General features: G+C 25.5%; 10 protein-coding genes across 10 annotated transcripts, besides 1 other annotated feature; 5 read left to right on the top strand and 5 right to left on the bottom strand.

Moving 5' to 3' along the window:
- Positions 1-301: 301 nt before the first annotated feature.
- On the bottom strand, positions 302-1,693 carry EHI_184550 (uncharacterized protein; the record flags this gene model as incomplete). Its single annotated transcript, XM_643701.1, has 1 exon — positions 302-1,693. One exon carries the CDS (start codon positions 1,691-1,693, stop codon positions 302-304), a length of 1,392 nt encoding a protein of 463 aa, XP_648793.1.
- Positions 1,694-1,905: 212 nt separating this feature from the next.
- EHI_184540 (protein kinase, putative) lies at positions 1,906-5,073 on the top strand (the record flags this gene model as incomplete). The annotated part of the gene is made up of 1 exon (XM_644589.1): positions 1,906-5,073. The coding sequence occupies one exon, from the start codon at positions 1,906-1,908 to the stop codon at positions 5,071-5,073; it is 3,168 nt and encodes a 1,055-aa protein (XP_649681.1).
- Positions 5,074-5,167: 94 nt separating this feature from the next.
- EHI_184530 (helicase, putative) lies at positions 5,168-8,029 on the top strand (the record flags this gene model as incomplete). Its single annotated transcript, XM_644076.2, has 1 exon — positions 5,168-8,029. One exon carries the CDS (start codon positions 5,168-5,170, stop codon positions 8,027-8,029), a length of 2,862 nt encoding a protein of 953 aa, XP_649168.2.
- Positions 8,030-8,155: 126 nt separating this feature from the next.
- EHI_184520 (uncharacterized protein) lies at positions 8,156-8,626 on the top strand (the record flags this gene model as incomplete). The annotated part of the gene is made up of 1 exon (XM_644077.1): positions 8,156-8,626. The coding sequence occupies one exon, from the start codon at positions 8,156-8,158 to the stop codon at positions 8,624-8,626; it is 471 nt and encodes a 156-aa protein (XP_649169.1).
- A 505-nt stretch (positions 8,627-9,131) lies between these two features.
- On the top strand, positions 9,132-10,079 carry EHI_184510 (uncharacterized protein; the record flags this gene model as incomplete). Its single annotated transcript, XM_644584.2, has 1 exon — positions 9,132-10,079. The coding sequence occupies exon 1, from the start codon at positions 9,183-9,185 to the stop codon at positions 10,077-10,079; it is 897 nt and encodes a 298-aa protein (XP_649676.1). The 5' UTR covers positions 9,132-9,182.
- Positions 10,080-11,451: 1,372 nt separating this feature from the next.
- Positions 11,452-12,009: a repeat region.
- A 191-nt stretch (positions 12,010-12,200) lies between these two features.
- Positions 12,201-19,859, bottom strand: EHI_184500 (uncharacterized protein; the record flags this gene model as incomplete). The annotated part of the gene is made up of 3 exons (XM_644079.1): positions 12,201-19,373; positions 19,460-19,660; positions 19,716-19,859. The coding sequence occupies 3 exons, from the start codon at positions 19,857-19,859 to the stop codon at positions 12,201-12,203; spliced, it is 7,518 nt and encodes a 2,505-aa protein (XP_649171.1).
- Positions 19,860-20,044: 185 nt separating this feature from the next.
- EHI_184490 (uncharacterized protein) lies at positions 20,045-21,550 on the top strand (the record flags this gene model as incomplete). The annotated part of the gene is made up of 1 exon (XM_644080.1): positions 20,045-21,550. The coding sequence occupies one exon, from the start codon at positions 20,045-20,047 to the stop codon at positions 21,548-21,550; it is 1,506 nt and encodes a 501-aa protein (XP_649172.1).
- A 109-nt stretch (positions 21,551-21,659) lies between these two features.
- Positions 21,660-21,974, bottom strand: EHI_184480 (60S ribosomal protein L36, putative; the record flags this gene model as incomplete). Its single annotated transcript, XM_644081.1, has 1 exon — positions 21,660-21,974. The coding sequence occupies one exon, from the start codon at positions 21,972-21,974 to the stop codon at positions 21,660-21,662; it is 315 nt and encodes a 104-aa protein (XP_649173.1).
- Positions 21,975-22,152: 178 nt separating this feature from the next.
- On the bottom strand, positions 22,153-22,576 carry EHI_184470 (60S ribosomal protein L14, putative; the record flags this gene model as incomplete). The annotated part of the gene is made up of 1 exon (XM_644082.2): positions 22,153-22,576. The coding sequence occupies one exon, from the start codon at positions 22,574-22,576 to the stop codon at positions 22,169-22,171; it is 408 nt and encodes a 135-aa protein (XP_649174.1). The 3' UTR covers positions 22,153-22,168.
- A 3,061-nt stretch (positions 22,577-25,637) lies between these two features.
- Positions 25,638-25,946, bottom strand: EHI_184460 (uncharacterized protein; the record flags this gene model as incomplete). Its single annotated transcript, XM_001913887.1, has 1 exon — positions 25,638-25,946. One exon carries the CDS (start codon positions 25,944-25,946, stop codon positions 25,638-25,640), a length of 309 nt encoding a protein of 102 aa, XP_001913922.1.
- Positions 25,947-26,095: the final 149 nt, after the last annotated feature.

Below are 26,095 nucleotides of genomic sequence, written 5' to 3'. Positions count from 1 at the left end.
TTGAATGAAAAGTTCAAAACGTAATTAATAAATAATAACTGTGTTCATATGTTAGTGATATATTCACATCTAATATTTTCAGACAATTAAAATGTGTAATTATCTTTGTCTTATTTATTTTTATGAACCTAACATAAATAAAGAAGTTAATTAATTATAAATACTTCAACAAATATTCTTTGTTTTACTAAGAGAAGAAAATGATTTTTATTTTTTCAATAATTAGGTAATGAAAGAATGACTTTAACTATTTATGTGATGAACATATTGTTTTAAAAGAAATGAAATAAGAAATGAAGATTTAATTTAACATTTTGTCTAAAAAGTTAACGGGTTTTCCATTTCCATAAGTAATAACTAATAATGGAAGACAATATGAATAACTCCAATCAGATGGATTATCGACGACATACCCCAAATCAATTTTTTTGACTTTATCTGATTTAAGCACATAACATAAGATTAGATGATAATTCCCTTTGCAATATGTCATTGAAATGTTAGCAGTCTTTCCAAAATATTCTCCTCTTCCATAAGATTGTCCAGTCCTTCTCATTGGATCAAATCCTTCTCTACATATTGATTTGATAGATGCATCAGAAGTACCATGCCAACAAAAGAATCCTGATTCATTAACTGAAATGAAATGAACACGTTTCATTCCATCTAAGAACCTTTCAATACATGGACAATGTTGTGTAATAAAAGAATTAAATTGAATTGAATTATTAGTAGGAATATTATTAATTTTATTATTCAAAATAAATTCTTGTCCCAAATGAGTAACTTGACCAATAAATGGTTTGCATAGTTGTTGTTCATTATAAAATTCTTTATTAGTATAGTCTAATACACTACGTTGATTTACTCCAAAATCTATTCTTCCAAAGAGTTTAATTAACTCCCAAATAATATTAAATAATTTAATTTTAGTAAATGGATTATAACATTCATCTGCAAATACCCCACTTTGAAAAATACACCTTACTGATTCTTTAGTCAATTTTGGTACAAGAAAATTATATTCAGGTGGAAAAACTGGAAACATTGTTACTGAAAATTTAAACTCCATTTGAATACAATCTAATGTAGATAACGTCTCTAATTTCATAATATCTTTTCCTATGTTAGTATTATCATTAAATCCAAAAAATGATACAATCCAATGAAATGGATTATCACCCACTGCTTCAACATCAAATTTATATTTTTCTTTATTTAAATGAATTTCAATAATATCATCACTCAATATTTGAAATGCAAGTTGAGTATTAAAATTAAGTTTTGTTTTTTCTTCTGAACTAACAACTCTTTTATATACCTCTTTCATTCTTTCTTTCATTTTTTTCTTTTGTATTTCTCTATTTTCTTGTTTTTTTTTAATATAATTTCTCTCGTCTTTATCATTTTCTAGAAATATTTTCATTACTTCTTTAATCCCTTTTACTTCCCCAATTTCTATCATTGAGTTGGTTCTTTTAACTGTATGCTCATTATTCTTTCCTTTCATTTGAACATAGTATTTTGATTTAGGATAGTCTTTGTCATAATATACCTCAAACTCTTCATCATATTTTGTTAATCCTAATGTCAACTTATGTTTCATAGTGTCATGGTCTATCAAAAATATTCTATTATCTTCTGTACAATATTCGCAAATTTCATTCTCAACCTTTTGCACAATCTCTTCCATTTACAATCTTTTATTTTGTTTTTTTTTTGAGTTTGTTTCCAAACAGTATTTATCTGAGAGTTTTAAAAAAGACTCTTTACTACTATTCGTCAAAACTGATTTTTTATTCATTCCTTATTATCATTTGTTATTCTAAATATATAATTGTGTTTTTTAAAAAACAAATGTTATTTATAAAAAAAAAACAAAAAGAACCAACCAATCAGATAAATATGTTCGTTACAACAACACAACACATTATTATAATAATTCTATTATTTATTTACATAAGCAATGGGTCATTGTGTGGAGTTGGATGTTTTAATTGTTTATATGATGGGTATTGTGAGTCATGCATGAAAGGATATAATCCCAATGACAAGAATTGTAGTGAGTGTTTTCACTTTAATCCTCGTCAAAATATTTCTGAAGAAAATCCTGTTACAATACAACGGAATGGGATTTGTGTTATTGTCAATCAAACACTTCATCCATTAACATTGAGTTGGCATCCAGGAACAAAATATAATACAATTGCTAGTTTCACAGACAGTACTATACAAACAGATGTTAATATATCATATGAAGAAATAGAAACAGCAGTTGCAATTGGACCATGTGCATCTAGTAGAATAACAAATAAATTATTTAAATTGACAAGAATTATGGAAATTGATACAACAGGAAAAAGTTCAACATTAATTAACTTTGAAATTAAATTTAAAACAAACATTCAAAGTCAAGTTATAATGAGTGTTACAACAAATTCACCATCTGATTCAACAGCAATTTGTCTTGGTCAAACTATTTTAAAACCAGGAACAACACGTGCTTATATGGCATTAACATTTTATGATAATACAAAATATTATTTATTTCTTCAATCAGAAGAAGATGTTGAAGTCATATTTACAACAGAAATTGATCCATCTAAAGTCTTTTTCAATTTAATAGGTAGATTTAATCAAACGTTCTTTAATAATCTAATTCATAAAGATGAAAGTTATCAAATAAATGTTCCTATCTCTTCACAAGGTATAGTCTTCTCACCTGAATGTGCAAATAATTTATATCTAAGAGGAATGGCATTTACAGTTTCTGTACCAGAAGCTTATAGTCTTCTTATTGATACAACAGCAAGTAATAAGTTAGCATATTTAATCGAAATTATTAAAGTTACAGAGAATGGATTGACTGATGGGTGTCTTGATGTTTGGGTAGGAAGGAAATGGAATGATTGGTTAGCTGATGGAGAAGAACTTGGATTAAGTGTTAGAACTACAGGAAATCATTCATTCTTTTTAATGTTAGATGAGTTTCTTGAAGACATTGAATTAACATTTAAAATGATTTGTCATAATGATTGTCATTATAATGAAGGACATGGATTTTGTAATTTAATTACTAAAGGGTGTGAATGTAAAGAAGGATATGGATATGATGATTGTTCAGAATTATGTTATTATAATGGGAAATGGAGAAGTGATATTAACCCATCTGATAGTAGTACATGTTATTATGGAGAAACAGGATGTAAATCTAGAGATTGTACATGTGATGAAGGATATAGTACTAAAGAACATAGGTGTGTATCAAATACATGTCTAAATAAAATTATAGGAGGAAAAGATGAATGTTTAGAAGGAACTGGATGTAATACTGAAATATGTAGATGTAATAAAAATTATATAGTAACAGAAGAACAAAAATGTAAATTAATAACATGTGGAAATGGTAGAATAGAAGAAGGAGAAGAGTGTGATAATACAACGTCATGTAATAATTATTGTCAATGTGAAAAAGGATATATTAGTCAAAATGGAATATGTCAAAAGAAAGAAAACATCTGGTGGGTATCAATAATTATTGTAGGAGGATGTGGAATCATAATACTAATAATGCTGATAAGTATTTTTTATTTTGTATTTAGAACAAAAAAGAGAGTTTCTATATCTGTTTATAGAACACAACAAGCTACATATTATCATGATATTAGTAGAGCAATTAAAGAAAATAAAGGAATAGAATTACCATATAAAATTGAAAGAAATGATTTATCATTTGGGAATGAAGGAAAAACTACAAATATTAATGAAACAAGATTCCAAGATGTTGAAATTGAAAATAAAAGTAGTAAATGGATGACAATAATCTTTCATACACCAAAAACACCAAAATATGTATTTTATTTTGAACCACAAATATTAACAATTAAAGGCAAACATAAAAAAACAGAAACAATTATGATGACATTATTTTGTACAACAAAAATTATGGGAATGAAAATACCATATACAATTTATTTTAGTAAAAAGAAAGAAACATTAAAAGAAATAACACATCTTCTTAAAGACAAAGACTTTGAAACATGGAATGAAAAAGATAAAGAAAATATGGATATTTTAATGAAAAGTGTTAATAAAAAATATTATGGGAATTTTATTATTGCTACAGAAGCAACTAATTCTACTAATCTTGATTTAGATGAATTACAAATTAGAGAACCACCAATTGGAAATGGTGCAATGGGTACTGTTTATTTAGGAAAATATCGTAGTATTCCAGTTGCTGTTAAACAATTTCATTGGGAAAATCTAAATGATAAAGAAATGGAAGAATTAAAAGAAGAAGTTATTGGAGAATGTGAATTAGTTAGTAAATTAAGAAATCCATTTATTGTGAATTATATTGGATCAGTTACTTATATTCCAGAAATTTGTATGGTTACAATATACATGCCATTAGGGTCATTATCTAACTATATTAGAAAAGATAATTCAGAAAATATTATATTACCTTTTGACCTTAAAATGAGAATTTTATATGACACTTCTAAAGGAATGGTATTTCTTCATGAAAATAATATTATGCATCTTGACTTAAAACCAGACAATATTTTATTAAATTCATTATATTCAGATTCTGGTTGTGTTGCAAAAATTACTGATTTTGGTACGTCTAGATTTACTAAAAGAAAAAACAATGATAAAGGTCTTGGAACACCAATATATATTGCACCTGAATGTTATCAAGATAAATATTATAATGCTAGTGATGTTTTTTCTTTTGCTATTACAGCTTGGGAATTGTTTTATGCTAAAGAACCATATAGTGAATGTAAATCAGTATTTGATATTAAGAATATTGTGATTAATGGTGGAAGATTAGAAATTGATGAAAAGATGCCAGACAAGCTTCGGTCTCTTATTGTTAATTGTTGGAAACAAGAACCTAATGAACGACCTAATTTTTTGGCAATTTCTAAGTCAATGACTGAAATTTGTAAAGATGCAATTAATCATAAAGAATTTGATAAAGATGTTTCTAATAAACGAATTGAACAAATAATTGCAAAAAAGAAAGAACTTATAGAGTCAATGACAGAAGATGATGCAGAATAATTATGAATTAAAATGTTTTTTAATAGAAAGGTTTTTTAATAGAAATTAATAGAACTTGAACAAGTATTTTCCATATTAAGAAAGTGACTCTTTAATGGAAATCTTAGAAGAGATTGAAATCTTATCTGATTATTGTTTTTACTTAGAAGAATTATATGGAACAGCAGACGTCAACATAGCAAAAAATATTTTAGCAGTTATTAAAAGATGTCAAAGTAGAGCAGAATTTATTCATAAATTCCAAACAATTATGAAAATTGAAGAACCAAATAAACTTGGAAGATTTTATGAAATATATGACCAAAGAAAATTATATCAAGAATTAAATGGAAAAGAAATAGGAAAAGCAAGAAGTAAACGATTTAATGAAGAGTATAAAAGAAGAAAAATTAATGACGAAGATATTAACACAATAGGAAAGAAAGATAGAGGAAGGGTAAATGAAAAGAGTTGTGATAGAAAAAGAATAAGTTCAGAAGAACGAAATGAAATGGAAAAATTAATTGCAGCAGGAATAATGAAACAATCAGATTTACCAATAGAAGAACTCTCTACAGATGAAATAACAATAAAAGATGTTAAATTAAATGAAGAAGAACCAAGGTTTCTTAAAGGGAAAATTAAAGAAATTATTAATTCAAAAATAAATGAAGTAGAAAAACAACCAGAAGGACATTTACAAAGAAGTGCAATAATGGCAACTCAAATTGCAAAGAAAAGAAAAGATAAGAAAGAAAAGAAACAAGAAAAAATAGAAGACAAGAAAATAGAAGGAATTGAAATTAAAGACAAAAAAAGAAAGAAAGAAAATGAATTAGAAGCAGACATTAAAGAAATTAAAAGTATAGAAGAGGTTATTGAAGAAATAGGGGTCATAGCACCAAAAGACAAAGAAAGAAAAGAATGGGAACAAAGAGAAGAAAAAGCAACAAAAGAATATAAAAAAAGTATTGAAGAAAAAAGGAAAGAATTACCAATATATTCAATGAGAAATAAATTAATGGAAAGTATTAAAAAGAATCAAATAATTATTCTTATTGGAGAAACAGGATGTGGGAAAACAACCCAATTAACACAATACTTAGATGAAGATGGATATAGTAAAAATGGAAGAATTGGATGTACTCAACCAAGAAGAGTAGCTGCTATTAGTGTGTCTCAAAGGGTTGCAGAAGAAATGAAAGTAAAATTAGGAGAAGAAGTAGGATATAGTATTAGATTTGAAGATAAAACAACCGAAAAAACAAGAATTAAATATATGACAAATGGAATGTTATTAAGAGAATATCTTGTTGATAGAGATTTACCACAATATAAAGTTCTTATTCTTGATGAAGCACATGAAAGAACAGTTGGAATAGATATTTTATTTGGATTATTAAAAGAAACAATTAAACGTCGACCAGAATTTAAATTAATAATAACATCAGCTACATTAGATGCAGATAAATTTTCTATATATTTTAATAAAGCACCTATTATTCATATTCCAGGAAGAACATTTCCAGTAGAAAAATTATATTTAGAAGAACCAGAAATGGATTATATTCAAAGTGGAATTGAAACTATTATGAAAATTCATCTCACACAACCACCTGGAGATATTTTATTCTTTTTAACAGGACAAGAAGAAATTGATTCAACTTGTTCAATAATTAATGAAAAAGTTCAAAAATTAGATAAAAGATATCCTAAATTAATTGCTTTACCTATCTATGCTTCATTATCTACTGAACAACAAAAAAGGATTTTTGAACCAGCACCACCATTTACAAGAAAATGTATTGTTGCCACAAATATAGCTGAAACATCTATTACTATTGATGGGATTTATTTTGTTGTAGATTCAGGATTTGTTAAACAAAAAGTACATAATCCAAGACTTGGAATGGACCAATTATTAATAACTCCAATTAGTCAAGCATGTGCTGACCAAAGAGCTGGTAGAGCTGGAAGAACTGGTCCAGGAAAATGTTATAGGTTATATACAGAAAAAGCATATTTAAATGAAATGCCTATTGTAAGTATTCCAGAAATACAAAGAGCTAATCTTGCTGATACTGTTTTAATATTAAAAGCAATTGGAATTAATAATGTTATTGATTTTGATTATATGGATCCACCAATGCACAATACATTAATTAGTGCATTACATCATCTCTATGCCATCAGTGCATTAGATGATGATGGAAAATTAACACAACTTGGAAGAAAAATGGCAGAATTTCCTTTAGAACCACCATTAGCAAAAATGTTAATTGTTTCAGAACAGTTTGGATGTAGTGAAGAAGTAGTGACAATTGTAGCAGCATTAAGTGTAGGTAATTTATTTATTAGACCAAAAGAAAAAGAAGAAGAAGCTGATAGAAGAAAAAGACAATTAAGTAGTTCAGCTGGAGACCATTTAACAATGTTACAAGTTTATAATAATTGGATAAAGAATGGAAAATCTCCTAGTTGGTGTAAAGAAAATTACATTAACTTTAGATCATTATATAAATGTGAAGATATTAGAAAACAATTAATAAAAATAATGAAAAAATATCATATTCAACTTATTTCTTCTCATAATAATCCTATTCCAATTATTAAATCTATTGTTTCTGGCTTTTTTGTTCATGCAGCAAAAAGAGACCCTCAAGAAGGCTATAGGACATTAGTTGACGGTCAACAAGTATTTATCCATCCTACCAGTTCATTATTTGGAAGAAATCCTGAATGGGTTGTATATCATGAACTTGTATTAACTACCAAAGAATATATGAGAGAAATAATAGCTATTGATCCTCAATGGCTTATTGAACTAGCACCAGCCTTTTATCAGAAATCAGATGGAACACAATTGAATGAAAGAATGAGAAAAGAAAAATTAAAGCCATTATTTAATGGAGTTAAAAAAGACCAAAAGCCATGGAAAGTGTCTCATAGAACAACCATTGGACCATCTTATCATTAATTGTTTAAAGAAAAGAATAAAGAAGGGAAATATAATGATGATATTATAAATATAATTTAATTATATTCTAAAAGACTTTTTAAGAAATCAAAAAAACCCTTAAAAAGAAAAAAAGAAGATAAGAAGATGAGTAGTGAAACACAGCAACAACAAATAAATACAAATGAATGTGAGAAACAAAAAGAAGAGATAATAAAAGAAATTATTGTAAAAGAAGAACCAGACATAAAAGAAGAAAAGAAAGAAATTAAAAAACCAATACGTGGAGCTAATGTATCTGGAAGACCATGGAAAGAAGCATATAAAAAAAGGTCAATTAAAGACAATGTAGCAATGGCTGGAATTAGTTGGGAAGAAAAAATGGAAATGAAGAAACGTAGACAAATGATGAGAGCACTTGACGAAGAGATTAGAACAAGACAAGCAGAAGAAGAAGCAAAAAGAAAAGAAGCAAGAAAGCAGGCAATTATTAGAAAGAAAGAAAACATTGCCAAAAATACTATTGTTCAACAAATTACAAATAAGAAGAAGTTGAGACATATGAGTGGGAAACAATTTAGACAATTACGTACATTCCACTTTGATGAAATTGAATAAGAAAGATAGATTGAATATGAATGATTGTTCGTTATTTTATGTTTTATAAAGCAGAAACTGGAGAGTAGTTTTGCAGAAAAGCCAAAGAAAAAATGAAAAAAAACAACGATAAATTGATTTGTAAGTCGGTTGGTGCTAAATTCCGTTTCAGGTTTAGCAAAGTAATAGAAAAACAAAAGAGAGGAATCTTCTACAATAGAACCCTAAAACAGGGAAAAAATAGAAAACACATTAATAAAGAAATGAATTAAGAAATTAAAGTAAAAAATGAGCGAAGAAGATTGTTTAAGTAAATCAAAAGTTCAAAAAACACAACTGTTAAGAGTTATAAAGGAATAATAAAGGAAACTATAGACATGTAAAAAAAGTTGATGATTTTTAAATAAAACAAAAGTTAGAAAGAAACAAAATAAAAGCCATATAGAGAAACTAGAAAAAGAAGAAAAAAGAAGAAATAGGATAATATAAAAATATAATAAACTGTATGATATAAAAAAAAGAAAAAGAAAGGAGTATAAGAAGGGATCGAACATTCTTTTATTAAAGTCAATCGTCTATGTTGCACGCTGAAGCTCCCCACAAGAGAATTCAGCATATCACTACAACGCCACATACAAATTTAAGTAAGACGATTAATTCATTTATTGGAGTACAAAAAAATATAGGGGATAATGAATTACCACCAATAAATTTTTTAACAACAAAACCTACTAGGAGACACAATGAGTATTTTAGATTTAAATTTGCAAAAGGAATTACCACATCATGTTTACTTAGTGATGAAGAGTATTGTTCTAAGAATAAAAGTAAGAACACTAATAATACAGAAACAAAAATCGAAAAGAGTAATGAATCTATTGAAGATAATGGAGTAGATACAAAAAATGAAAACCCTAAAGTAGAAAGAAGTTATTCAGAAGGAGTAGTTGATAGTGACGAAGAATTACCTGTTGTTATTAAAAAACCAAAATTAAGAATTCAACCAACAGATAAAAGTAAGTTTTGTAAACATTCATTAAAAATTATTCCTAAAGTTATGATTGATCCTAATATAATTAAAAGAAAAGAAATGATTAAAACATTAAAACAAATTCAACTTCAGTCTATTCGTTGTCAATATTCAACTCGTACTGAATCACAAAGATTTAAACAATTAGTAAAAGAAGTAACAGACTATTGTAATATTAATCATTTCTTTACTTGTGAACATAAAGATACTGAATTAAAAGTATCTTCTTTTGGATTTTCACAAAAAAAGTTTATTGTTGTTTTTAAAAGTGAAGCAGAAAATTATTCAAATTGGGGATTTCCTAAACCACTCTTTCTTGATGGAACAGAAGTTTGTGATACTCAACTTCTTGAACATATGAAAAAACAACCAACTGTTGAAACTATTATGAATGAACTTTTCAGAATTGCTTGTTCTATCATTTCTGAATGTGTATGTATGTAATTGTTCTCAACTCCTGCGCGTTGCTTTATGGCAGATATATTTATGTTTTTGCCTTTATTTCTTTTTATTTTTTCTTCTCTTCTTTCCTTTTTATTACTTTGAATAAAAACTTAGAATGGTTAATGACTTAATTTCTTTTTTATATTTCCTTTCTTGTTTTTCTTACTTTGACTTTCACTTCCTTATAAAAATCTTGTTAAAAACTCTTTTGACTTTCTTGCTTTACAACCTTTGAATTTTTTAATCCTTTCTTTAATTATCTTATTGTCCTTTTCAAATATCTTCAGAAATACATTGTAAATTCAAGCATTGAGTGATGTATTACATTTGAGCAAAGTCTTTTTCTTCTTTTTTACTTTGAAGAATGTCTTATTTATTTTTGTGTTTTCTTCGTATCAAATCTTGTAAAGAAAAGCAAAGAATATTAAAGCAAAGAATAGAAAAGAGAATGAAAGTCAATAGAAATAATGTACATAAAGATAAATTCTAAAAGAAATCTTGAAATTGTGAAGAAAAGTTGAAATTGAGTGGAAAATGAATATGAAATGATAAGTAAAGAGAATGATAATAATGAAAATATAAATAAGTGTTAATGAGTAATAAAACATTGGAAGTAAAATGAAATGATAATAAATAGAAAAAGAAAATAATATGAATGAGAAGTGTTTCAATCTAAATTAAAAGAAAATGGAGAAAGTGAATGAAATAATTCAAATAACAACAAAAGAAATGAAGAAGAAAGAAGAGAAGAATGAGTGAGATATGAAATGAGATTGAGATATAATTTAAACAAAAAGTCAAATAAGAAATGAAAAAGAATAAACAAAAAGTTGAGTAAAAATATCAAACTAAAAACACAAAAATATTTTATTTATAGATATTTACCAATTCTATAATTTATTATTATATTATTATTATTGTTATTATATAATTAATGTTATTGTAAAATTAATAAAATGAATGATGTTTATTTAAAATAGAATGATGTTAAAAATAATACTTGAAATGATGTGTTATTAATGTATTTAACTCTGTATTGTTATTCTTATTATTTATTGATTTTATAATATTCAAATGAAATTAAAACAGATGTATAATGAATAACTAACTCATGAATGAAGTGGTAAAAGTTTTATAATCATTCAACAAAGAATTAACAATGATAGTAAGAAATATCAATAGTAATTATGAAGTGTTAAAGAAGTGAAAGAACAAGAAAGAAACAACAAATAGAAAATGAAAAAATGAAGAATATCTAATACAATAAGTTATTCATCCAATGATGATTTAAATGTTAATACATTAATATTTACTAAATAACATCTCATAACTATTATTGAATATTCAAAATGAAATAACAATTGAAGATATGTTAATAAGAAAATATACAGGAAATATTCAATATAAAAACCACCATATGAAACAATGTTCCAATATAAAGACATCACTATGATATTTAACAAACAAATAATGCCTAAAAATGAATGACAATATCACAAAATAACAGACATATACGTATTAGATAAAAAGAATCGAATTGGTCTAATATTTGATATGACTATTGTGGCTATTCACAATATTAATTGAGTGTATTGGAATAAAAGAAATAAGTATAAGGAATTAAAGAATAGGCTAATGAAAATAGAAAAATTAAAAGATGTCAAAATAAATCCAGTATTAATTTCAATAAATGGATTAATAAATAAAGAAAGTACTAAATTAATTAAAGAGTTAAAAATTGACATTGACATCATTAAAGATGTAAAAAACCATGTAATTAAAAACATGATGAATGTTATTGAATATTGATTCTTAATAACCAAACATACTCAATAGAGATACAAGAAGAAGACTTATTGACAGGATTAATTGAAAATGAAGAAGAAACAATAGAAGCTATTTCTATTAATACTTAATTAATTGATTTTTACCTTTTTAGACTTTTCATAATCTATAAATAGTTTATGGATAGTATAACAAGAATTATCTCCCACAAAAATTAAAAACCAAAAAATGTGTTGATTCATATTTTTTTTTGGATAAAATGGATTGCTTTGTTTCACTTAAACTGTTTGTGTTTTTAAAAAGTCATTTGAACATCAATTAAATGTTATAAGCTCTTTACAATACGTTTTGTTCCTTTCTTTCTTCTAGCCTTTTGTCAATATCATCAAGAACTCGTTCAACTCTTGGTAGTTGCCTTTCTATCTTTTCTAGGTTTGCACTACTTTTTCTAATCTTTGTATTTTCTTTAACAATTGCTAACGCTTCAGCACAACAATTTGTGCATTCTTTAACAATGTCATAAAGTTGTAAGTATAAGGTAAATTCAAATTGGTTTAAATCAGAGAAAAATTTATTTAATACATCAATAATTTTGATCGTATTAAAAATATTTAGTTTTCCTACTTGTACATCAGTAGAACCAAAGAAAAAATCACCAATACTCTTTTGTAATGAAGAAACAATACCAAAATCGACGTCTTGGAAGAATTTCTTACTTTCTGAAAGAAAATAATCAATGTTCTTCTTTCTTTTTTCTATCTCTTCAATAATAATTTCAATAGAAGTTAAATAAACAACTTCCTCACTTTCAACAACTTGTCTTGTTAAAAGGCTTGGTAGTACAAAACGAGTTCTTATTATTGTTCTCTTTTTGCATAAACTTAGTACTGGTGCATTTTGAAGTGAAATACCTTCTGTCTCACTTGCTTCTTTAGACAGACATAATTCATCACAATTAAATGTTGAGCTATATTGAATAAAATTGCCTTTATCATAAACTGGTTGAACTTGAGTCCAAAGTATATTACACTCATTTTCAGATTTAATAACTTTTTCAGTGATTTGGTCTAATGAACGTAAGAAATGTTTTTCTCCTTTGTACGTTGGAGGAAGAATGTCATTTGTTTCTTTTAATAAATAAGACATTCTTTCTTTGGTTGAAGCATATATAAACGACTTACCATTTAAATAATCTCCAAAGACAGTTCCAAACAGCCTAACATAATAAAATTGAATAAAATCCTTAACAATTCCATCACAATTTTTATCAACCATCATGGCATACATCCTATTAACAAAGTCATGAATATAACCCAATTCTTTGTATTTGTTCTTTTTAATATAATAAGGGATTACAACTGATGCTACCACTAACCCATACCATGGAATTTTTCCATGTTCAAAGTCATGACAAGCAGCAGTAATATGTTGAAGAATCATATCCTCTGTAAGACGAGCAGTAAATTGTGGATTAGGAGGGACAGAAGTGTTTGGAACAAATTTACCAAATGTTGTGCTCAAAACATCTACGTTGGTTGATACTAATTCTTCTGGTAATAGGTGATGAATGAATAATACCAAATGAACCTCACATAATCCAGCTTCAATATATTGTTCTTTTAGTCTATGTTGTTGTGCTAATTTAGCAATCCAAGTCATATGTAATTGAGGTGCAGAAACATAATCCATAGCAAATTGGTAATACCTTTCAAGAACAAATTGAGGATCTCTTGAATCATTTAATAATGCATTTAAATTATTTAAGTTCTTTAATATTTTAATAATGTCATCTTGTACAATTTTCAGGTCATCATCAAATGCATCTCTTTGACCATAAGAAAAGTCATGGAATGAATCAACCTTAACTTTTTCATCTCCATTCATAAAGAAACCTATAATATCACGATTCTCATCTCCTCTTCTTGTTGCTCTTGGTAAACCTTGAGTAACAAGAACTGAATTTGATGAGATGTTTTTTTGGATATAGGTATAGGCAGATGTCCGAGGACTTCTTGGAGATTTAATAACATTATTTTCTTTTTCTTGTTTTATTTCTTTTTCAGGAATACCTAAAGCAGAACACCTTCCCCAAACTGTTTGTTCACTTCTTTTTAAATCACAGTATCTGTTTAGTTTATCTATTTTCTGTTCATCATAAATCAGTAATTTGTCTCTTAGGTTTTGCACTTTTTGAATAACTATAGCAGGAACTTTTGATGGTTCTAGATCAATAATTTTATCAGTTTCATTAAAAAATTCTTCAAATAACGCTGCATAGTCTTTTCTAATTTTTTCAACTTTCTCTTCTTCCTTCCATTTAGCATCATACAATTCAAAAATCATTTGAATTTTTTCAAAATCTTTTTCTTGAATCACTTGAAGGAATTTAAATCCTAAAGGTAATTTCTTTCTTTTTCTTAGTTCTTGTAATAATGATCCTGCATTTTCATATTGATTTTGTGCTTCTTCTACATGGTCTAATAAATATTGTGAAACTTTAGCAAGTATCTTTAAATAATCATTTGATTCCCTCATTGTTACTTTTGCAAGTGATATATATAACCCATCCCATAAATATGTTGATACTACAGTTGTAATAAACACACGTTCATTTTCATACCATTTCTTCATTTGTAATATATTTTCTTCATTATTTTTAACATTTTCAATTAATTGTGATAACCATTCAACAACTGATATAGCACAATTAATACTTTCTTCCCAACTACAATAAGCAACTTCCCATGACGGTTTTAATCCACCCATTTTTTCTTTTTTATCTTCTAATTTATTAACGTTGTTATTATATAAATGATTTAATGCTTTAAATTTATCAATTGATTCTTTTAAAAAATTAGCATCAATTGGCATTCCATATACTTCAGTACATAAGTCTATAAATCTTTTATAAATAATACCTTCAAATGTTTGGACTTTATTAGTATATCTTTCTTTTTCTGATCCATATGATGTTCTTGTTTGTAAATGATTATTTACAGCTTTAATTCGTGATTGATGTAATTGAAGAACCTTTCTAACTCCATCAGTCATTTCTTGACTAGTAACAGGGAATAATGGATTGGAAGTTAATTTAAATGCAGTTAAAGTTTCATCAAAAGAAGTATACTCATCGAGTATATTTTTAATTTCATTTGTCCTTTTTGTTTGTTCTTTTTCTAAGTCCTCAATCTTTCTAATTAATTGAACATCATTAAAAGATTCTAAATTACAACTATCAATAGAAAGTGACTTCTTGGCCCAGTCTAATAATTGTTCTCCTATTTTTTTATTAATTTTACATTTTTCTTCTAAATCTTCCATATCTCTTTTATCAACATCACAATGACCTTCTAATTGATTCATTTTGTGGATACACATTTCATAGTCACTTTCAATAATTTGTTTCTTTTCAATTAAAAAGCTTACAAGAGTTTCGTTTGTTGTTTCAATTTTCTCTCTAATAAAATCAATCCATTCTTTAATCATATTAACACTTTCATTCTTTCTAAGCATAGCTACAAAATCTCTCTTCATTTCAATATATCCATTTATTACTGTTGGTTCTGCATTTAGTATAAAATCAAATAATCTATTTAAAATATTAATATAATCATATACAAATGTAATAAAAACATCAAGATCTCCCGCATCTACAGCTTTATATAATTGTTGTACTCTTTGTAATGATTTGTTTCTTCTGACTCCTTCATCAAGAGAAAGTTCTATACATTTTTGTAATTTAGTATCAAAGTTATCATGATATTTTTTTGCTAAATCAAATAATCCTTGAATTGATTGTTCAATATTATGAACATTATTAATTTGAAGTTCTGATAAAGCACTTGTAGCATTAACTATTGTAGCAACTGTATTTCCTGTAACAATGAAATTTGTTTTAGCAAAGATAAAAATTAAGTTGTTAGAAAAATTCTTTTGTAGTTGATTATCAGAATTTGAGAGTTGTAATAAATTCTTTAATAAATTTAATGCCAAACTATTTGGTCTTTTAAAAATAAAATCTCTATATGTAGTAATCATACTTCTTATAAATTCATATAAACTAGGTAAATAGTTTTCTGTTGGTTTAACTTCAAATAGCACTGATGAAATAATTCCTTGTGCTCTTTCAAGTGCTTGTGTATTTTCTGCGTTAACTAATACTCCAATAGTTGTTTCTAAAAAATCCATTGAAATCAATGCAATGTCAATAACTAAGTTATCAACTGTATTATTGCAATTAATTATCTTATTTGTATTAAGACTTGAAGACTTTAATCTCCCTAAACCTGATAACCGTTCAGAATATACTGTACTTTTTTTTGGAGTGTCTGACCCTGTTTGTGAATGATCTCCTTTTCTTGGTGTTAATGGTATGTCTTTTTCTTGTTCATAAGAGTCTAATGTTCTTTTTAGTCTTGAAGATAAACGATGTGTGGATGATCCTAAAACAGATATTTTGGAATGAATAATACTTGAATTTCTCGTTAAAGAAGGAGAAGGAGAACGAGAAGATGTTAGCATATCCTTATTTTCTATATCTTTAATTACTTGAATTAATTCTTTAGAATATATTGCAGCTGAGTTTGGAATAAAACCATATGGATATCTACTAAATAATAATAATGCTTTTCTGATATGAGTTAATAATGAATTAAGAAGACTTGGAAGAAAATCAGAAACTAACCATTGTTGAATTGTTGTTTCTCTTAAATTTTTAAGAATAAAGAAGAAAATAACATAAAGTGATTCAATATCATATAAATCTTCTAAACAATCTTTTGCTTTCCATTCATTAATTTTTTCTGAATCATCAAGAATAAATAATACAAATGGAAATATCATATTAAAGAATTTATCACGTTCTGTTTGAGTTGAAAATTGTTTATCAAGATCATATTTATTCATAATAATAAGTAATTCTTGTAATGCCATTGTACTAATTGTTTTATCAGGATTTAATATTAATTGGAAATACTGTCTTAATATAATAAACATTAAAGTGTGTCGTTGTTGTAGTTGATCATTTAATTTATTAATTTCTTTAATTTCAAGTAATTGTGGTCCATTAACTTGATACAAGTGATCACTTTCGGCTAGGACTGAAATAAATTCAAGACGAAGTAATTGTTGGTAATTACTTGTAGAAGACACATCATTCTCTTTCATCATTGAGAGGTTGTCCAAATGATTATCAACAAGTTTAGCTATTTCATCATGTCTCCATAATAAAGATAAATCTCTAATAAATTCAGCAAAGAACAAATTAGCATCTCGAATAGTTAGTCCATCAACAATTTTATTATCTGAACAATAAACAAGAAAATCAGAAAACAAAATTGATCGTTCATATAATGAACCCCCGACTATTTTACCATTTTCAGTCATACAAAAATCATGGAAATTAGTAAGATCAAAAACTTTCTTGTCTTCATAATACCCAACCATTGATTTAATAATTAACGCAAAAATAATCCATACATATTTTAGTCTTTCTTTTGCAATAGTTTCTGCTTTATCGAAAATAATAGGTAAAGTTGATAAAATGATTGTACAAAGATAATGACCTCCACTTGTTTTTGTTGGTATAAAATGATTTATGGCATTAAGGAGTAATGGATTTTTGTAAACAAGATATTTGTCTTCTGTGTCATCATCAGTCTTATTCTCTTTTGTTAAATCAATAATTCTAAATACACGAAACATCTCATAAATTTCTTCTCTTTTTCTATCATTTAATACATCTATACATCTTTGAAGAATACATGGAAGAAAATGAACAAGATCATAATGATATTCAATATCTCTTATATCATTAATAGTTGCTTTCCCTGAAATAAATTGTGCTATAACAGGATCTTGTGGATATACAGAAGAAACTACTTGAATATTAGCCTTAACATATACTTTAGCTGTATCATAACACTCACCTTGTTGAAGATAATTTGGTACCATATCTTTTAAAACCTGGATAATATGTTCACCTCCTTGAACAACTAATCCTTTTTGATATAATGGGAGTTTTGCAAAAAAGTGTTTTCCTTCACTTCCATCATCAACATTAATGTCTTTAATCACAAAAAGTAAATGATGTTTTTCATTAAGAGGAAAAGGTAATTGAATCTTTACTTCATCAATAAAATGCCCAACTTTATCAATAGATACAGATGATGTAAAACGTGTTTCTAAATTTTCTATTACTCCTTCTTGACAAGGGAATATCATTTTTAATGCATCTGGATTAGACTCATCAAATAATGAATCCGAATCTCTAAGATAAACATTTAAAATTATTCCACTCTTTTTTTTCTCTTTTCCTAAAGACACTTCAGACGGATAAACAAATAATAAATTTTGATAGTCCATATAAATTTCATCAGTTTCAGGTGGACTAATGTCTGTAAGCATTAAAATATTTAATGTTGATGTTTCATTTTTTTCAGAAGAAAACATTCTATAAGGCCCATCAATATGAACAATTTCTGGTCGTGTTCCTCTATATTTAAAACTCCATTCTCCACACGGTTTCATCTTTTCAATATCTCTAATCATTGAACCAACATCTTTTGGATCTCCATTTGGTTTAACTAATTTAATATTTGAATATGAAGCTTGAAAATTAATTAATTTAGCACTAAACATTAAAAGTTGTAAATAACCTTTTTGTTCAAATACTTTTATTGATTCTTTACAATGATCATTATATTTCTTAATTACCTTTACTTCTCTTTTAGTATCATCACAATAAATCTCACGTGCAAAATTAATATCAGAATCCATTTGTTTATATACTTCTAATACAACAAATACTTGACATAAATTAGCAATATATTCTTTCTTTAATACAGCAGATGCAATAGGAATTTCAAGTGTTTTATTATTTTCCATATGATTTTTTAATTTTTCTGCTGTAATAACAAAGTAGAAATTAGAAGTTAATTTAATATAATCTTTATCATAAAATGACATTCTACAATATAAATTATCTAATGATAAATTTGTTTTAAATCCAGTAATTTCAATAAGAGAAGGTTTCCTAATTTTAAGGTCAGCTTCTAAAGATTGACATTTAGCATTTGTAAGATTCGCTGAATATAACAAATCAATTTCAGATAACTTAGGATTATAATATTCAAAAAGATATTTACTTTTTCTTCTTCTTGTACCAGGTTTTCTATTTTCTGTTTGAACTAATGAATCTACACTAAATAATTCTTCATTTCCTTGAACTAAACTTAATTTTAAAGGTGGTTTTCCATCAAAAACACTTCGATATTGATTGGGCATTTTATATATAGAATTAGTATTAGAAAAAAGTTGATTGAATATAAAACTATGATAAATATCATTACTTTCTTTTGGTTTTTCTAAATTATTCTTCAATAAATGTGGCTTTTCATTATTTGAGATAACAAAAGCATTTCTGTCAAGATATTTACATTTAAAATCTGCTCCTCCTTTATCTCTAAATTGATTTTCAAATTCATCAAAAATACTATTTGTTTTTTCTTTCTAAATGAATTAAATAATTTTGTTTTTTTTTCTTGATTAAAATGTTATATAGATATTTTTTATTTAATTCTTTTTGAATAACAAACTGATATTTCATTAATATTTGATGTTATATATTTATGAAACGCAATAAATTCATTTCTTTGTACTTTATATGCTTTTTCTAAGAATGTTTGACCACAATGATATTTAATTGTTTCTTCATTTAATGAAATATTAAACTCTTTTTCTATATATTTCTTTAATTGAAATACATCTAATTCTTTACTATGCTCAGTGTCATAAGTCTAAAATAATATCAATACTTATTAATAAATTTCTTAAAAAATAGATAAAACACACATCGAACTTTTGTAAAATCTTTAAATTTTCTTCATTCATCTTTTTAGGTCCTTTTTGAGTCTTTTCCTTTTCAGTTATTTCTTTCTTTGTCACATCAATTTCAAAAATTTCATTAATATCAATTGGCGACAACTTCTGACTCATATAAACTGTTTTATTAAATAACAAGATGAAATAAATTTAACAATAGAAAAAAAAAACAATAAAAAAGAGCTTTTCTTTTATTAGTTGAAATTTTTTTTCAAGAGGAAATATTTTTAGATTTTAAATTATTAAAAAAACTTAAAAAAGAAAAAGATTTAAATTTTGAAGTTCTTTTCTTCATTTAAATGTCGGTAAATTATAGAAATTTCGTTTTAGCACTTCAGGATTGCGTGACTGAAACTGAAAATGTTTTACTTTGTCAAAAAATTGATCAGTTATTTGATGAAAACCAAAATAATACTTTCGTTTTGACTGAATTACTTCAAGAACTTCTCATAATGAATACTTTAAGTTATTCAGTTGAAAATCATAAATTCTTTATTATAGCACAAGCTTCTAAAACTGGATTTATGCGTATTTCTACAACAACGCTCTTAAATATCTTTAGTTCTTATGACGAAAGTTATCTTTTACTTCATACAAATACTATTCAAAAATCTTTAACACATCCATTCTCCAATGCATTAAACACTTTATGTGCATTACGTACATTAAAATTATATATTAACCAATCCAGTTATCCAACATACTTAAACTGGTGTTTGGGTATTCTTAATAAAGCACCTCAACGCCCTTCAAATGAATCAAGCGTTTTGAGACAAACACTTGGTACTCTTCCTTTATTTCTTCCATATTTAACACCTCAACAACAAACCCATCTGTATCATGAAACAATTAAACTTCTACAACTTAAAAACTCGATAATACTTGAAGCTGTTGTTGCAGTATTAACTCATTTTGCAAATACAACAACAATTGATATGTTAGATTGTATTGAATTACTATTACCATTATTATCTAAATTATTAAGATGCAAACCCATAGGACAAATACAAAACGTTAGTTATCCATTTCTTATATCAAATATTCTTCGATTATTATATAAATTTCCTTCTCTTAATAAAGGTTATGAACTTATGAAAGAAATAGTTGAACGATTTGCTCATCAACTTACAAACGGTATTACTTTTACTTTATTATTTGATTGTTTGAAATGTATTCAAAAACATTTTCCTTTAAATATGCCTCAATTAGAGATATTTGCTTTAGATACTCTTTTAACTTCTGACAATTCGTTATTTCATCGTGCTTACCTTAAAATTATTTCTCTTTCTTCTCAATACATTGAACATGAACAACCTCAAATTTTAAAGTTATATTTCGGTAATGACCCTCTAACTTCATTAGAAGCATTTAAACTCCTTTTTCCTCAGTCAATGCCAATAGTACAACTCCCACAAAATTTATCAGTTTTGAACGATTATACTAAGTCTAAATTTTCTGAAGCTTCTATTCACTTTATTGATAGATTTCAACAACCATTAAATCCTGACTCTATTATTTCAATTCTCAATTGCTTCCCTTCAAAAACTCTGCTTAATCATGTAGTTGATTTTCCATTAAAAGAATCATCACCAATTATTTCCCCTTCAAATTCTATTTCACAAATGTATTGTACAATTCATAATATTAAAATACCTTTTTCATCAGAGCAAACAACACTACTTCTATTAACTCTAAAGTCTGAATCAAAAACAAGTTTTCCTTTAGCTCTACCTCTCAACAATATTTCTTTAGAAATGAAACAACGACTTCATGAATATAAAGCTCTTCAAACTGACCCTTCTTAATACTTTTATAAAGTGTTAGTCATTATTTCTTTTATTTTTTATTTTACTCATAAAAATTCTGTCTTATAAAAACCAAAAAGCTTTATAGAGTCAATTCTTAATAACCTGCTCAGTGTTGTTCATGATGTCCAAGATGAGCGTGGGCAGCTTTAATAGCTTCGAGAGCTCGTTGAATTTCGTCTCTCTTGGCAAGTCCTCTTTTGTGTGTTCCAAGATGTTTTTTAGCATATTTAAGTGCTTTCTTATCAAGTCCTCTTCTAAGAAGATCCATCATATGTCTTTCATAAGCAGAAAAACCACAAGCTTCTCTAATAACATCATTAACGACGTGCTTTCTTTTTGTGACACCATAATGTCTTTTGGCAGTTTTCATAGTATGAACTGGGTATCCTCTCTTAAGTCCAACAGCAATTCCTCTAGCCATTTCACACCAATTAAAGAAACAAGTTCTTATTTTATTTAGTTATAGGGTTTACTTATTTTATTATATTTATAATTAAAAAACTATAATTCTTAAGAAATTAATTCTATCACTTCACATCATATAACTCTAAAACAATTACTGTAACAAAAGAATAAAACCATTGATAAAACACCAATATACCCTTCTTAATTCAATTAATGAGCTTTCTTAGCGACAGCAATTTTAGCAGCAGCGTTAATCTTTCTGTTAATAATGCTGACTTGGAATTTGTCAAAATCAGTCATCTTTTCTCTAAGAATTCTCTTTTCAATTGCTTTACCAGTAGCAGTTTTATTGAATCTTTTAATGATAGCGTCTTGAGTGAATCTGAGGCAAAGTTTCTTGTGGGTCATACCTCTAGTAACTTTGTTAACAACAAATGAGGTAAGAGAAATGGTGTTCAAATTGACAACTTGTCTTGGAACTCCAGTAATAGCTTGTGGACCATCAACAAGAACTCTATTGTGGTCAAGAATTTCAACAATGACAGCGAGTTTACTGGCAAAAGGTCCAGTCTTCATTAAAACAACACGACCAACTTCAACAAATCTGGAGAAAACCATTGCCAATTGACAATTAAAGTGTAGTTTAGGGTTTTTTTTCTAGTTCAAAACCTTTTTTTTTTTAATTATTTTTTTTTTGATTCTTTTAATTCAATATTTTTGTTTTATATGCAGAAAATATTTATTTTTTGATTTGTTGAAATTTTACTTCAAATCTAATTTTTTTTGAATATTTTAACTATCATATCTTTTTTCAAAAACTTTAATTTAAAAATATACATACTATTTTAGAGTTATGGTATTAAATTTAATAAAAATGAATAATAGTTATGTAACAAAAATAATTTATGGTGTTATTTCTTTTAATAAAGTCAATAGTTATATTCTTTTATTTGTGTTTGTCGTTAAGTTTTAAGTATGAAGGAGTTAGTTATTTTTAAAAAATCATATATTATTATTTTTGATATTTTTTAATACTAAGAATTTTATTAAGACATTAAAAAAATTGTATTAGAATTTGAATCAAAAGATAATATAAAATACAAGTTATACAGTAATATATTTAATTATATTAATTTTGTAAAAAATTAATATTAGACAATTTGAAAAGTTTGATTTCTTTTATCCTTTTTCTTTTGATAACCCTTCTTATTGTTGACTTAATAACTTAATTCTTTATTCTGTTTGTTATAAATTAAATTCATTGAATTTCATAATTCATAGTTATAAGTTTATAATATATAACAATATATATAGGTTTAGTTCATATAGATTAATTCTCATTTAATTCATTAGACTTTATTTTAATTTAATAAACCTACTGGATTTTTTTGTATTTCTAGTTGTTATTCAATTTGTTTTGAGTAATTATTTTCTTTAAACATAGACTTATTATGAAAATATATTTTATATAATAATAAAACCAATAATGAAAAAGACATGAATAATTTAATATTACTAATGTAGAGTCTGTGTTAACAACAGAATATAATTATTTATTTCTAATATAAATATATTAACTCTATAATGTATTTTTACTTGATTTCTGTTATTATCTGATTGAATAAAAAATAATTAACTTCAATACCAAGAAATTTCAAAATATGATTTAGAATAAAAATAAATGATAATTCCAATATTATGAATAAAATAAAGAGTGTTATATGAATAACATCAAATAAGAAAAAGAATAATGGATATTCTTAAAATGGAAACAAATAAATGGATGAAATGGATAAATACTAATTAAAACAAAAGAAGAAATAATTGTTTATGTATAATAATAAAACAATAAAAATGATTGTTTAATGTCAAATTCTCTAATATCTTAAAGAAATTTAATGAGACTGTTTGAGAAAATATGAAATAAAATAAACTAATCAAATTATTTCATATGAATGTTAATATTCTTTCGTTATTTTATATTCTATTTCAATTAATTAATATTGAATATATTCACTTCAATTAATAATATCATTATATGTTTTTGTGTGAAATATTTTTGTTAATCTTTTCTGAAAAGTGTATTTGATATTCATTTATATTCAAATGAATATTGGTTATAAAATGACTTTATTTTATTATTTTCTTCATAAACAATTATATCATATCCAAATTGAAATAAAAAATTATTTGAACGATTATATAAATTCATGTTAATTGAATTTAATATCAATTTTCAATAGTGTTTTATCATTCTTTTTGTTTTTTTAATGAAATTACAAATAATTTTGAATTATTTATCTATTGAAATTCACAAACTGATTAAATTATATATTAACATATCTTCAATTGTTATTTCATTTTGAATATTCAATAATAGTTATGAGATGTTATTTAGTAAATATTAATGTATTAACATTTAAATCATCATTGGATGAATAACTTATTGTATTAGATATTCTTCATTTTTTCATTTTCTATTTGTTGTTTCTTTCTTGTTCTTTCACTTCTTTAACACTTCATAATTACTATTGATATTTCTTACTATCATTGTTAATTCTTTGTTGAATGATTATAAAACTTTTACCACTTCATTCATGAGTTAGTTATTCATTATACATCTGTTTTAATTTCATTTGAATATTATAAAATCAATAAATAATAAGAATAACAATACAGAGTTAAATACATTAATAACACATCATTTCAAGTATTATTTTTAACATCATTCTATTTTAAATAAACATCATTCATTTTATTAATTTTACAATAACATTAATTATATAATAACAATAATAATAATATAATAATAAATTATAGAATTGGTAAATATCTATAAATAAAATATTTTTGTGTTTTTAGTTTGATATTTTTACTCAACTTTTTGTTTATTCTTTTTCATTTCTTATTTGACTTTTTGTTTAAATTATATCTCAATCTCATTTCATATCTCACTCATTCTTCTCTTCTTTCTTCTTCATTTCTTTTGTTGTTATTTGAATTATTTCATTCACTTTCTCCATTTTCTTTTAATTTAGATTGAAACACTTCTCATTCATATTATTTTCTTTTTCTATTTATTATCATTTCATTTTACTTCCAATGTTTTATTACTCATTAACACTTATTTATATTTTCATTATTATCATTCTCTTTACTTATCATTTCATATTCATTTTCCACTCAATTTCAACTTTTCTTCACAATTTCAAGATTTCTTTTAGAATTTATCTTTATGTACATTATTTCTATTGACTTTCATTCTCTTTTCTATTCTTTGCTTTAATATTCTTTGCTTTTCTTTACAAGATTTGATACGAAGAAAACACAAAAATATTATAATGAAATAATCAGAATGAAATTTAATTTCCATTTTTCAAAGACAAAAAAATCTTATTTTCTATTTAATAGTAAAGTAAGATTTTTTCAAAGACAAAAAAATAATAAAGTTATACATATCAAAAAAAAAACAAGAAAAGAAATAAAAAAAAAAGAAAAAAGGAAGGAAAGGAATTTGAGATAGATGAATATTTTCATTAATAAGAAGAAAGACAATAAAATAAGATATTCATTGATAAAGAGTAAAAAGTGAAGTGTTTGAATATTGAAACAGATAAAATAGAAAGAAATTAAAGTTAAGAAAAAGGGTAATAATAAGATGGATTAAGTTGTATTAATGTTAATCAACTATAATAGTATTTTGTTTTGTATGAACAGATGGATTAGTTATGCTTGGGTTAGTTTCTTTTAATTTAATATAAGCCTTTTGTAATATTTGTTGTTCGTACTGTGTAAAATCATTTAATGGGGTTGAAGAATGAAGATATGTGTTTTTTAAAATTTCGATATTAGATTCCTTCATTTCATCATTAAACACATTCCCATGTTCATTTTTCATTTCAATTTTGGTTATTGTGATATCGTTCTTAAATAAAACAAAGCACATTTGGTCTTTAAGAGAAACACCAACAACATCACCAAGTGTCATGCATTTCTGTCTGATAAACTCTTTGTTAAAATATCCTTTTGGTACTTTATTACTCCAAAAAATTCTGATACTTCGTTTAATAGATGATGGAGCTTTGTTTTGTCGATGAAAATACCATTTTTTGATTAATTTTGCAACTCTGTCTCCTT

The sequence above is a fragment of the Entamoeba histolytica genome, genomic scaffold (genome assembly GCF_000208925.1).
Source record: "Entamoeba histolytica HM-1:IMSS scf_1104750519095 genomic scaffold, whole genome shotgun sequence".
NCBI lineage: Eukaryota > Evosea > Mastigamoebida > Endamoebidae > Entamoeba > Entamoeba histolytica.
This window is presented reverse-complemented; position numbering and strand designations above follow the sequence as displayed.